At 36.4% G+C, this 12655-nt stretch overlaps 2 protein-coding genes across 2 annotated transcripts; both read left to right on the top strand.

Annotated features, from left to right (window-relative positions):
- The first annotated feature begins 404 nt into the window (after positions 1-404).
- On the top strand, positions 405-4822 carry LOC145570215 (uncharacterized). Its single transcript, XM_081629245.1, has 5 exons — positions 405-502; positions 1032-1782; positions 3030-3434; positions 3692-3897; positions 4212-4822. Exons 2-5 carry the CDS (start codon positions 1359-1361, stop codon positions 4452-4454), a joined length of 1278 nt encoding a protein of 425 aa, XP_081485371.1. The 5' UTR covers positions 405-502; positions 1032-1358; the 3' UTR covers positions 4455-4822.
- A 2480-nt stretch (positions 4823-7302) lies between these two features.
- Positions 7303-12287, top strand: LOC145570221 (pumilio homolog 3-like). Its single transcript, XM_081629249.1, has 9 exons — positions 7303-7926; positions 8119-9362; positions 9454-9595; positions 9695-9802; positions 10177-10389; positions 10472-10582; positions 10709-10903; positions 11182-11347; positions 11838-12287. Exons 1-9 carry the CDS (start codon positions 7336-7338, stop codon positions 11903-11905), a joined length of 2838 nt encoding a protein of 945 aa, XP_081485375.1. The 5' UTR covers positions 7303-7335; the 3' UTR covers positions 11906-12287.
- Positions 12288-12655: the final 368 nt, after the last annotated feature.

The raw sequence follows: 12655 nt of genomic DNA on the forward strand, positions 1-12655 counted from the left end.
CAATTTACTCGAAAAACCTCTGCTTTCGCGGCCTTTCTGTTTTAGAGGGTTTTCTCTGACAATATTCCTTAACACACTTTATTTTAGAGAGAGAAAGTGTAATGAGGAGAGAGAAAGACATTGGCATTCATTATTTGATTGTTGTTAGTCCTAGGGTTCCTCAATAAATGTCAAAATAAAATCTACACTTGCTTCTAAAATTCAAAGTTTTTAAGTCCCCAAAACTTCAAACTAATTCATAAATTTAACTAATTGTTCAATTTTTAAAAGCTTAAAAAACAACAAGAAAGAAACATATTTAGTGGAGTACAAAAAAAAAAGGTTTTTTTTTTTTCTTGTACTTGTGCTGCTACTATTACATTTCACGAGAAAATTGAGAAAAAATATAAAAGTGAAAATAAAATAAAAAATTAAAAAAATATAAAAAATGGGAGATGGGTTTTTAATGCTTGTATCTAATTAATTCACCAAGCTCTCATTTACTCAGTCACTCACACATTTGGTACTTTCTCAACTCTTTTCTCTCTGTTTTTTGTCTTTCTTTTAAATCACATGGTTTGAGCATTCTGGGTTTCTTTGATTTTGGGTTTATTTTCTTTTTTGGTAAGTTTTATTTCTGTAAATCATGAAAAATGGGGTTTTGGTTACAATTTGTGGGTTGATCTTCTGATTTTCATGTGAGTTTTTTGCTGTTCAACTGTTTTTTGCCTTGATTTCCCCTGCATTTTCATAATGCTATGTGTTTCTGAACTTTATTTGGGTGTATGACTGCTACTGTGTGGCCCGTAGGGCAATGATATAGACGAGATTTGATTACAGGGTCTAGGGTACTTTAAAGAAAGGATCTTTATAGCTAGTATGAATGAATTTTTTTTAGTACTTTGCTAGCATTTTTGAAGTCAGTTTCCTTGTTAGATATTTATGTGAGAATTTGGAGTATCCCATATTTATGCTTTAACATTTCCATTTAAACCCTTTAAATTTATTTTTGATAGATCTTTGATAATTTCTTGTTTTGGTACCTTTTGCAGGGAATGTGGCTTGATTCAGTGATATATCTTTGCTGTTTTAGTCTGCCAAGCAAGTGAGTTCTGACTATGAGTAGTGATAAAGTAGGGTTTATCTGCAATTGGTAGTTAATTAGTATATTGGTGTTTGTTACTGCAAGAAACCTGGCTTTGTGCATTGTGATTTTGAATTGGGAGAATCTAGTTAAGGGTATCGGTTTCGAGGAAAGTTGGTTTGGATTGTTGTTTTATCTTTGTGCATTGAGATTTTTAACCTTTTGGTTGGGAGAATCTAGTTAGTGGAATCTATTTTGAGTAGAGTTGGTTTGGATTGTTGTTGTATCTTTGGTGATGGATTTCTTTAAAGTAAGGAAGTTTAGGAAAGCTCGTAAACCAAATCCGCACGAGGAGTTAGAGGAGAAGCCGATTCCTCATCCGGAGGAACCGAACAATGAGAATGGCAATATTAATGGTAAATCAGTTGCTGTGGATGCTCCTGCTGATGTGGATGATGATGATGATGATTTCATCACGAATGAGGTGAAGAGGAGGTTGAAAGAATTGAGGAGAAACAGTTTTATGGTACTGATACCGGAAGAGGAAGGTGCTGAAGGAGAGGAGGATGGGGAGGAAGGTGAGACAAGCTCGAGTGAGGGAAGAGATGTGGGATCTCAAGTTGAACATTTGTACTGTGATTTAGAATCTATATACGAAAAGTATTGTGAGCGGATGCTGTCCTTTGATCGGATGAGCTCTCAGCAGCTCAGTGTGGCTGGTAAGTGGTGTTCGTTGCTGAATGATTACTTTTTAGATAAAATTTATGCTTTTGGGTTCAAAGGTTTTAATTATCTTTTTACGTTGCAAGGGTTTCATCTAAGACTTTTAGATTTTATTTGCTCTTGTTTTTCGGTGTTTATTTGTTGCCTTATATCAATATATCATGCTTGTTAAAATGACATATTACCTGCCAAGATTTTTTCAGAAATTTGTCTTTCTGTTCTAATATGTTCTTGAGGGCCGGTCAGTTATTGATCTTAGTCTGCAATCCAAGATCAGTTCAGAGTTTTTTAAGCTTCATTTGACTTGAATTTCGAGGCCTTGAGGGGCTCATCGTTTCATTTTTCATGTGCATTGTAATTAATTATCTTGATAAGGTGCCATTGGCATTTACCTTGTTATTATGTCTAGTTTTCGAGCGTGTTGGCTGCTGTGAAGATTCAAATTTGATTGATGCTTAAAAGATAACATGATACGCCTACACATTTAGCTAAACTGTGCCTTTTACTTTTACTCCAGTTGAGAGAAGTTATGTTGTTTTTGTCCCACTCACAATTCGAGGTTCTATCACGGTATCACCAAACTAGCCACTAGCCAGCAATAATGCAGCTCTGAAGCTAGCAAACAATTTGGTGCCAACATTTATTTTACATCGCTTGCACTTTCTGTTGAGATCATTTGAATTGTACATATCAAAATGATTTAATTTAGGAATTTAACATCTAGCATGTTATTATCATCCCTACCATAACTAGAAAGGAAATGCTTTTTTCTTTTAATAGAATAGGCTTTTAGTTGAGCATGTGGTACCAGCTTTTGCGTTCCTTTGTGCTCATATTTGCTTAAGTTAAAATTTTTTGGCTTAGCTTTTCACAATTCATGTTCTTACCTGTTTAGTATGAATTGAAGAGGAAAGTAAATCCCTTTAGTACCAATATAAGTTGATTCTGAAGAAAGTGGATTCCCTTGATATCATGGTCTTGCTATCAAGTCTGTGGCTAAATGATCCTCTATTGAGTTGTGTCTTGCTGACAGTATCATATAAGATACAACAAGTTGCTAAATCTTACAATCTAATTAGTATGATTATGGCTCAAAATACTACTGTTGCTAATCTTATTGGAAACGGCTAACCTGCTTAGCCTTAGTGTTTGAATGATTTTTATTACTACCCTTGCCAACACTCATCTGCTTTTATTTTATATCCAAAGATTGAGCTTATATTGCGTTTCTCTTGCGATGCAGGCCCCACGAGTCCTTCAACGCCATCTCCAAGAGCTGCATCTAGAAAGCTTGTATCTTCTTTTAGATGCCTTTCTCTGAAAAAGATGGAAGAGCCTGATAGTGACACTGAGCAGCTGCAGCAACCAGATGATAGTCCTTTCCAGGACCTCGAAACAGCTTATGTAGCTCATATTTGCTTAACATGGGAAGCCCTTCATAGCCAGTACACACAGCTGAGCCAGAAGATATCATGTCAGCCTGAGAATCCTACTTGTTATAACCACTGCGCACAGCAATATCAGCAGTTTGAGGTGTTGTTACAGAGATTTATTGAAAATGAGCCTTTTGAGCAAGGTTCAAGAGTAGAAAAATACGCTCGAAGCCGAAATTCTTTGTCCAAATTACTACAGGTTCCGAAGGTGCAAGGTGAGATCCCGTATAGGAGAACCTCTGACATGCTTTTTCCGTCTAAAATTAGTTGTCATATTATCCCTACTACTTACGAGTCATAATTGAGAACGTGACATGAGTTTACAAAAATGATCCTTTTATCATAGTTGGGTCATTTAAGTAGTGGCATGGACTATTTGAGGGAGTATTATTTAAAGCTGGATATAGCATTACTTGCATTTATAAGTGTCATAATGAAGTATGATTAGATTTTGTCTTACTGAATGGTTCAGGTACCAATCAGAATGTGGTCGAAGATGAGGAATCTGATTACAGAATTCTAGCCCCTGACCTTCTTAAGTTAATTCAGACATCAATCTTGACTTTCTACACATTCTTGAGGCTGGATAAGAAAAAGGTCGGTGGGGTTCGTAATTTGTTTGGAAGCCAGAATCAAATGGTTACACCTCTTCAGCAAGTTCAGTCAGTTTCAGAAAAGGTATTGATCCTTGCTTCAGATTCAATCTTTTTCTCAGCTTGCATGGAAGGCATACGTTGGTCTAAAGTTGAAAATTTGCAGTAGTCGCTGAAAATTACAATTCCCTTTTGATTATACAATCAATATGCATTTCATACAGTATATCAGAGGAAGTAATATGGTCCATGTTAATTCTCAGTTTATTCATTGCCTTGGTTCATATTGAGTTTACCTCAAAATATAAACTAATGGTAACTCTTTTTTGGCGGTCAAAAACATGTGAAAGGGTAAAAAAAAGTCTTAATCTATCCATTATCATTGGTACTTGATTGCAGAAAGGGTTGAAACTGAAGGAATTGCGCAAGAAGAAGAGCTTCAAAAAGAAGGCATGGCCATCAACACACGAAGAAGTAATTCTGCTTTTAAGTCTCATTGATGCCAAAGTTGTGTCAAGAGTACTAAGAATGGCTATGATCACAAAAGATCAACTGCTTTGGTGCGAAGACAAGATGAGAAAACTCGATCTGACGGAAGGGAAGCTCCACAGGGATCCCTCTCCCATTCTGTTTCCTTGTTAAAGGCCTGCATTGCAAAATACTCCATTCTTCACCATTATGTTCTAACCCCCTTTCATCCAACTCTTCGTATATAGCCTTTCCCGATTTCGTTCCTCCGAGGCACAAATGCGGTGGAGATTTTGTCATTCTGATGCACTTAGTTATTAGTCCCTCCTATGTTCTACCGTCATTCTGATGCTGATCAATCCTGGGGTGTATGTGAGTTTAATGGCTTAAAAACATTGGTTTCTGACTTATCATATGTTTGAAAAGCCGTTAGTTTATGCTACCCTTGACTAATTATGTAGCCGGGCATGAATATTTGGTGATCTGCTACTAGTAATTTTTAAATCAATGGCTATGAATCCTATGATCTCTTCACTTCTCAACTATTGACAGGTTCTTCAGTGGCATTTTTGAGGAATGGAGTTCTCAACCCTTGTTTTGGAGTAATATTTTATTTTCAAATTGATTTTAAGTTAATAGGAATAGATTGTTTTGATATTATAGCATGGTTTAAGCCAACCAAAGGTTATCTTTTGAAGCATTCTGTCATTTCTATTCATGGTAGCATAACTGCACAAGACACCTAGGGACAATTAAGATGAAATTACATGAAATCTATATTCATGGAAATCTGAAATTTTGAATAAGTTACAATGGAGTATCCGCTTGACTAGAAGTTAGACTTGATTTGATTTATTGATTAGTTGTAATTTGACTCGATAATAGTGTGTCATACTCATAATCATAACTATAACATCATACTCCCTGCGTCCTTTTTTTTTTGCACCATGGACCTATTTCTTGTATCATATGGTGTAAAAATTAGGGTCGGTGGGAGTATTCAGCTTATTGGTGATAAGTATGATAACCTCTAATATTACATGGCTTGACTTGACCAGATTTGAACTTGAAATAAAGGACTTTTACTTGAATATGACTTGATTAACTTTTAATTGAATATGACTTGATTGGAACCCATTCCAAACAACTCAATTGCCACATTTTCATATCACTACAAATCTCTCACTATATTATCTTATACTTCGTAGTATTTACCTTTCTTTAAAACAGTGTGTTGAGAAATAGAGGAACTAAGTCCGTAATAGAAAACCAAACACGACTCGAGTAAAAGAGCAAGGGATACAAAGTACGGAGTACTAGTTTAATTCTAGTCACTAACTCACAACCAAAGAGGTCCAAAATGTATGTTGGCATAAAATGTACACAGCATGGACCAAGTCGGGTCAGTTCTACATCAGGAGGCTTTGCAGTATGTTGACATTTTGAAACCTTTCTTTTTCTTTGTTTTTTTCAATGTTAATGGCAACACTCCTATTTCGTGACGTGTGAGACTTCATGAATAATTAAGTACTAATGCTACTATTTCAATGTTATACGGTATATTATATTTATATTTCCTGCATCATTAAATTAATTTTTCAATTTATGTTCTTGCACCAACCAGCAAATTTATTCATATTCTATAGTTTTGGATATTATTTGATCAAAAGGGTTCATTCATTTCCATGTTCTTCTCCTTCTTTTCTAAATTCTGATCATAATTTTCCAGAAAGTTTGGATTTTGACTGCTCTTTTAAAAGGGATTTTACTTTCTGCCCTTTTTTGGTGGGAAGGTAAGTTTTGCTGTCAACCTTTTTTTTTTTTTTTTTGTTTTTTTTTGTTTACCCCTTTAAATTTACCTTTTGGGGTTGACAATAATTGTTTTGCTAATTATTGTCATTTCTCATATTTATGCAATTTTATTTATTTATTTATTTATTTTGGAAATTTCTCAGCCAAAAGTAGGATAAACTTGCTTAATTATGCTTGTTAATGAAGGTGTTTTGTGTCTGTTTTTTTTTTTTTTTTTGATAAAATCTGTGTTTTCTTCTTATTGTTGGTCAATTGTATTATTTTGTTTATTTACTGATGTTGGAATCTTATATAATGATTTCGTGTATGGTGAGCTTTGTAATACGTATGATGAAGAGTAGTGGATTGTTACATTTTAGCTATTTTAGCTATCTTAGCAGGTAAAGTCTTGGGGGCGGTGTGGGGGCGGGTTTATTTGGTTAGACTTTCATTTGAAATTCGACAATGTATATTATTAGGTGCACCTCCGAGCATGATATAATCCTTATAGGAATTAAGGGCTTAACATTTTATATCCCCTGTAGAAATGTAGATAGAAGATAGCTCAAGGTATTTGACTATTTGTTAGCTAGCTTTATAATTGGGGGGGGGGGGGGGGGGGGGTGAATTGTACACTTTAGTACTTAAGTTTCATAATGTCAAAGGTGGTGTGTAACTTTGAAGCAACTACAATTAAGACAATTATTTCAGAATGGGAGAAAGTAACTCTCAAGTCTTAATCCAATGGCGAGAATTAAGAACCTTGATTTACAATGAAGCAAATGAATTGTTACTTTCAGTGGGCTTTAATCAATTGGGACATTTATTTTGAGATGGAGGGTGTTTTTCTTGGAAGCTGATTGACCTCTTCATGTCGGGTGCTTGGGTTTCTACAACACAACTGTATACTAGATACAAGTATCTTGTTCCATTTTCATGTATAATTTGAAAAGAATCTGCTTGTAATTAGTCCTGCTTTCTGAATTCGCACCAGTCAACCATCATTCTGTTTTCTTGAGCTGTACATTCATAATCTTCAGTTGCCATATTGTTTTGCTCTTGATAGTTCGGCTACTGACTACCACATTCTTTATGTCATCCATAAACTACTCATCATTCTTAGGAAATGGTTTGATAAATATCTGACTAGTTGTATATGAACTCTTTGTTATTAACAGAACGTGGGCTATAAAGGGTTACCGGCTGCAGCGTTGAAGTCAGAGTCTCTGAGGGTTGAAGAAGCTGACCTTTAACTCTAGGAAGGATGACAACTGAGAGTCCAATCAGGATGTTAGACAGTGATGAGTCCAAAAAATGGCTACCTGCTACTGGTTCTGGATTGTTTTCTTCACCTTTCAGTAATGTTGCTGGTCATGAAGGTGTAGGCAATGTCTTACAAGAGACTATTGGTCGCAAAGAACAGACTCGCATGATGCCTAGTAGAAGTGGTAGTGCTCCACCTACAATTGAGGGTTCAATTGTTGGCTTTCAGGCTTTTATGGATCAGCGGAATTCAAGTTTGACTAGCTCTAGCAACGAGTTTTTGGACTGTGAGCCTGAAGAACAAATGCGAATTGATCCAGCATATATTCAATATTACTATGCTAATGTTAACTTAAACCCGAGGCTGCCTCCTCCTCTAATCTCACGAGAGAATCGTCGTCTGGTGCAACATATGGAAAGTTTTGGTGGTAAGAAAGTCTCTGTAAGGGAAGGTTTTCTGGCTACTCATATGGAGGAGCCTGAGGAAGCAAGTTCACCACGCGAAATTTCTGGTGCTCAGGGGAATTTTGTGGATGGTACAAAGATGACATCAGTGGCTTGCCATAATGGAAGCAGTGGTGATCTAAAGGAGGTTAGTAACTTATAACTTGGTCATACTAGCTGAGCTAAGATCCTTGTGTGAAAAAAAATAATTTCGTGTAATGAGGTTTTGAGGAGCTTCTGTATTTTCTGATGCATAGTTAAGCTAGCAGCTTCAGTATCATATTTCATGTAGTGCTCATGGCTTTTCTCTTTGCTTGTGGTTTAGGGAGACTTTGTTAAGGCTCCATCTTCTGCATCCAGTACAACTATCAAAGGAGGAAGTGATCATGACAATGTCACAGTTTCAAACACTCATCAGATTTCAAAAATGCAGGAGTCGTTTTCAGTTTCTGTTGATGAGCATGGTACCATGAGTTCTATCAATCCCTCTGTATCAACTGTTTCTTATGGCAGAACTGTTGATTTAGAGGACAATGTGTTTAACCAAAGTAATATTGGGTCAGAAGTTTCAGTATTAGAGTCAAGAATGAAATTGTTAGATGTTTCAAGCGAAATAATGAGAGAGGAAGACCAAAAGAGACTTGACTATCTACGGTTGCTTGATGAGAATAGGCTTCATCCTCCTCCTTCACAAGGCGCACCATACCAGATTCCTGGATTCCAAGCTTATGCTGTTCCCCGAGGAATGTATGCTGTTCATCAGAAGCCGCTACCATTGCATCAGGCATTCATGCATAACACAGGACTGGTACCACCATTATATGCATCAACAGCTGCCCATATGAATTCAGGAAACCTTTTTTACCCAAGTGTACCACAACCAGGATTCCCTACTCCACAACTTCCTCTGAGTGGGTTAAGTGTCAACTTACCTCCTCATTTTGGCGGCTATCTTCAGGGCAATAATGCATTTCCAATGCCATTTGATACTTATTCCAAGGCCGGCTTCTTAAAACAATCAGTAGAGGCTTTACCTGGAGAAATGAACCTATATGCAAATCAAGTGCTACGGGCTCCTTTTGGTGGTCCTGTCCAAGGACAAAGCTTTCAACAATTCTATGAGAATGCTCGGAAAAGTGTTGTTCAGTGCCAGATGGATGCACTTGCATCACAAAGAGATACTGTTGCAAGTGCTTCTTCAATAGGTGGCAGGGGACAAAATCATCCTGCAATAAATATAACGAGCATATCCCCTCTAACAAACGGGACTCACCTTAGATTCACCTCCTATGGATATCCTCCAAGCTTAGGGGAGCCACTATTTCCAGTCCCTCCAGCACTGCCAGGATCTTCTATACCTGGGAATATTCAACAAAAGCTAGGAAATGATCTGAGTGCTTCACAACATTCATCAAAAAGTACAGCTGCATATCCTGGATGGAAAGGACAAGGTGGACCCGAGAGTTCTGATGGTAACAATATTAATAATAATGCTAAACGGCCTTCTTTTCTTGAATTGCTTAAATCCAGCAGCTCTAGGATTCTTGAACTGTCTGAAATTTCTGGCCAGATTGTCGAGTTTAGGTAGGCTTTTAGAACATCTTTTCATATGCTTTCTAGTTTCTGGCACAATTAGGTCTCCATTTAATTGACATGGCTGGCTATTCACCTGCAGCACTGATCAACATGGTAGTCGTTTTATTCAACAAAAGCTAGAAAGCTGTGGCAGTGATGAGAAGGAATCTGTCTTTAAAGAAGTTCTTCCACAAGTTTCTAAATTAATGACTGATGTATTTGGAAATTATGTTGTTCAAAAGGTGAACTTTAACACCTCTATGTCTTCAAAAAGTCTTTGCATATATAATATATTGTGGTTGGATTTCTTAAACTTCTGAATTGTTTCATTTATTTTACAGTTCTTTGAGCATGGAACTGTTGAACAGAGGAGAAAGCTTGCCCAGCAACTTACTGGACAGGTTTTGACCATAAGTTTGCAAATGTATGGCTGTCGTGTGATCCAAAAGGTAAATTATTCAAAAAAAATTTATAGTGTTCATCTATATGAAGTTTTAAGTTCAGAGAATGATTATAATTTCTGTTTTCTACAAATGTGGAAGGAAGTTAAAACTTTGTTCTTCTATATTGTCTCTATCATGACTGAAAGTGTCATTTGTTATACAAGGAGTTCTAGAGCCTTTCTAATCTTTTATGCATGTTTCACATGCACCTCTCATTCCCTTTTCGTTCATACATATGCAAGTTAAAAATTTAGAAGAAGCCGGGCAGATGATGAAAATAAATAAATAAAATATAAGACAATGGTCATGCAGGAAATTTCCCCCCTGAAATTTTGCTGTTGTCCCTTTAAAATCATTTTCCCCCTGAAATTTTGCTGTAGGCACTGGAAGTAATCGAGCTTGATCAGAAAGTGGAGCTTATGAAGGAGCTTGATGGGCATGTTATGAAATGTGTGCATGACCAAAATGGAAATCATGTGATACAGAAATGTATTGAATCCGTCCCAACTGAGAAAATTGAATTCATCATGTCTTCATTTATTGGTCAAGTTGCAACACTTTCATGTCACCCATATGGTTGTCGTGTCATCCAGGTATCTTTGAACTTTGAACTTCAGCTGTATGGATGTTATCTTGAAATTCCATATAAGGTATTTATTTTTATTATTTGTGTAGAGAGTTCTGGAGCATTGCTCAGATGAGCAGATAAGTCAGTGGATGGTTGATGAAGTCCTTAAATCTACTTCGACCCTTGCTCATGACCCGTATGGCAACTATGTTACTCAGGTATTGACACTTACCACTATTAAAGTTATCTCCTTGTCTGTGTTTGGAGAAGCCTGCAAACTTCATAATTTTACTCTTCGATATCCTGCAATTATACGGTTTTGATCAACTTTGACTTCCTTGCAGCATGTTATGGAAATGGGAAAGCCCCATCAAAGAAGCCAAATTATTCATAAGTTAACTGGTCGATTTGTACAGTTGAGTCAGCATAAGTTCGCCTCCAATGTTGTTGAAAAATGCATAAAGTATGGGAACGATTCAGAGAGAGATCTCATAATTGAGGAAATCATTGCACAGTCTGACAACAATGAAGCACTGTTGGTAAGTTTGCGAGATATCTGTTCATAAATCTGAAAGTTTATACTTGATGCAGAAAATTGGTCTGAGATTTATGCTCCTTGTGTGCCAAATTTAACTTTGTAATATGTAATACACCAAATTTGTAAATATTGTGCTGTTGGTGTGGTTATAGAGTCCAAGTGCTTGAGTAATTTCTTGTGGATTACAGTAATCTGAATTAATCAGGGTTTCTTAGGATGTTTTATTATGGCAACATTGCCTCCCTTTGGTTCCTCATCTTTTTTGAACTGTTTTTTCAGATGATGATGAAAGACCAATTTGCAAATTATGTGGTTCAGAAGATTTTCGAGATTGGCTCTGAGAAGCAAAAGGAGACATTGCAGAATTGTATACGATTACATCTTCCTGTTTTGAAAAAAGTCCCCTATGCGAAGCACATTGTATCTCGCTATGATCAATTGACAGGTGGAGTCTTTCTGTCTCAAGTTCTCTATTGCTTGAGACTTCGTTCTTTTTACCTAAAACACTAATTTGAGCTTGTTGGATCTCATAATTTTATTTGAACTTAACATTTTAGATTTTATACAATATATCTACATACATGCTTTGCATTTTTTGAGCACATGCATTTGCCTAGCTATAAAAAGACTTGAGGAGGACTAGATATTTATACTAGAAACACAAGCCAGAATCACACTTTCTTTACTCATTCATACCAAAAAAGAGGACCAAGTTAAGTGACCTAAGTTGATATTTAGCCATTTACTAACCAAATCAAAATCAATTTCAGTTTTCCAAAGATAAGTCTGTAGGACATCCAGCACGAGTAGCACATGATATGATGAAAGATAAAGACTTCATAAAAACATATAGTTGCGTGTTCAATGCTTTCATTTCTCGTTTAAGGCATTATATCAGTCCTGCATATCGTTAGCCTTGATATTTTGAATTGCAGAGGGCTCAGAACAGGAGACAAAACAGTGTACAAAGATGGCTGACAGCATTGCGAGCACCTCTAAATGAGCTATCCACTTCGCATATGCTAACTTAACTAAGATGGCAGGATTTGATAATTTCCGATGATGTTAACACTTAACATATAATACATTGGTTGATATTTGATTACTGATGTTTGATTAATGTGCAGCGTTTCTTGTATTCTTGTACATCCAATCCTCTTTTGCTGATGTCTTCTTTGACCTCCGCCAACTTGTAATTGTGTAGTTGTATGTCTATTCCAACTCTTGTATTTATTTTTCAAACTTCCTATTGTCATATTAGGATTCTTGCAAAAACTACACTCTGTATGCCTATATTATCAAATTTGTACTCTCTATTTCTTTATGTTGTTCATGTTTGAATACTTTTAGATTCTAATTCTAATACAAATGGAATATTGTTTCATACATACATATGTGGAATCTTGTTTCATACATACAAATGGATCCTTGGATACCAGTAATCAGCTGTTAGTGATGATAATGCTCTTATTGATGCCGAACTGTCAAGCTACTAGTCATGCAGAGTAGGCGAGTCGACTGCTACTGCTAGGAACAAGAATGCTGTTCTTCACATCGGTTGTAGCTCTGGAAAGTTAGAGTTGGTCCATGACATTTTTACCATGACCAGAATTAATTCTCAAGGATAAAATGAACATTGCCGTTGATTCCCTGACAAGCCAGTTACAGCAGAACTGGGAACAGGAAAGAAGTGAGGGAAAATTGGAAAAAAAAATAAAATAAAGGGGAGGGGGGGGGGGAGCTGAGTTTAGTG

Source organism: Chenopodium album, chromosome 12, assembly GCF_948465745.1.
Source record: "Chenopodium album chromosome 12, dcCheAlbu1.1, whole genome shotgun sequence".
In the NCBI taxonomy this organism is placed as follows: domain Eukaryota; kingdom Viridiplantae; phylum Streptophyta; class Magnoliopsida; order Caryophyllales; family Amaranthaceae; genus Chenopodium; species Chenopodium album.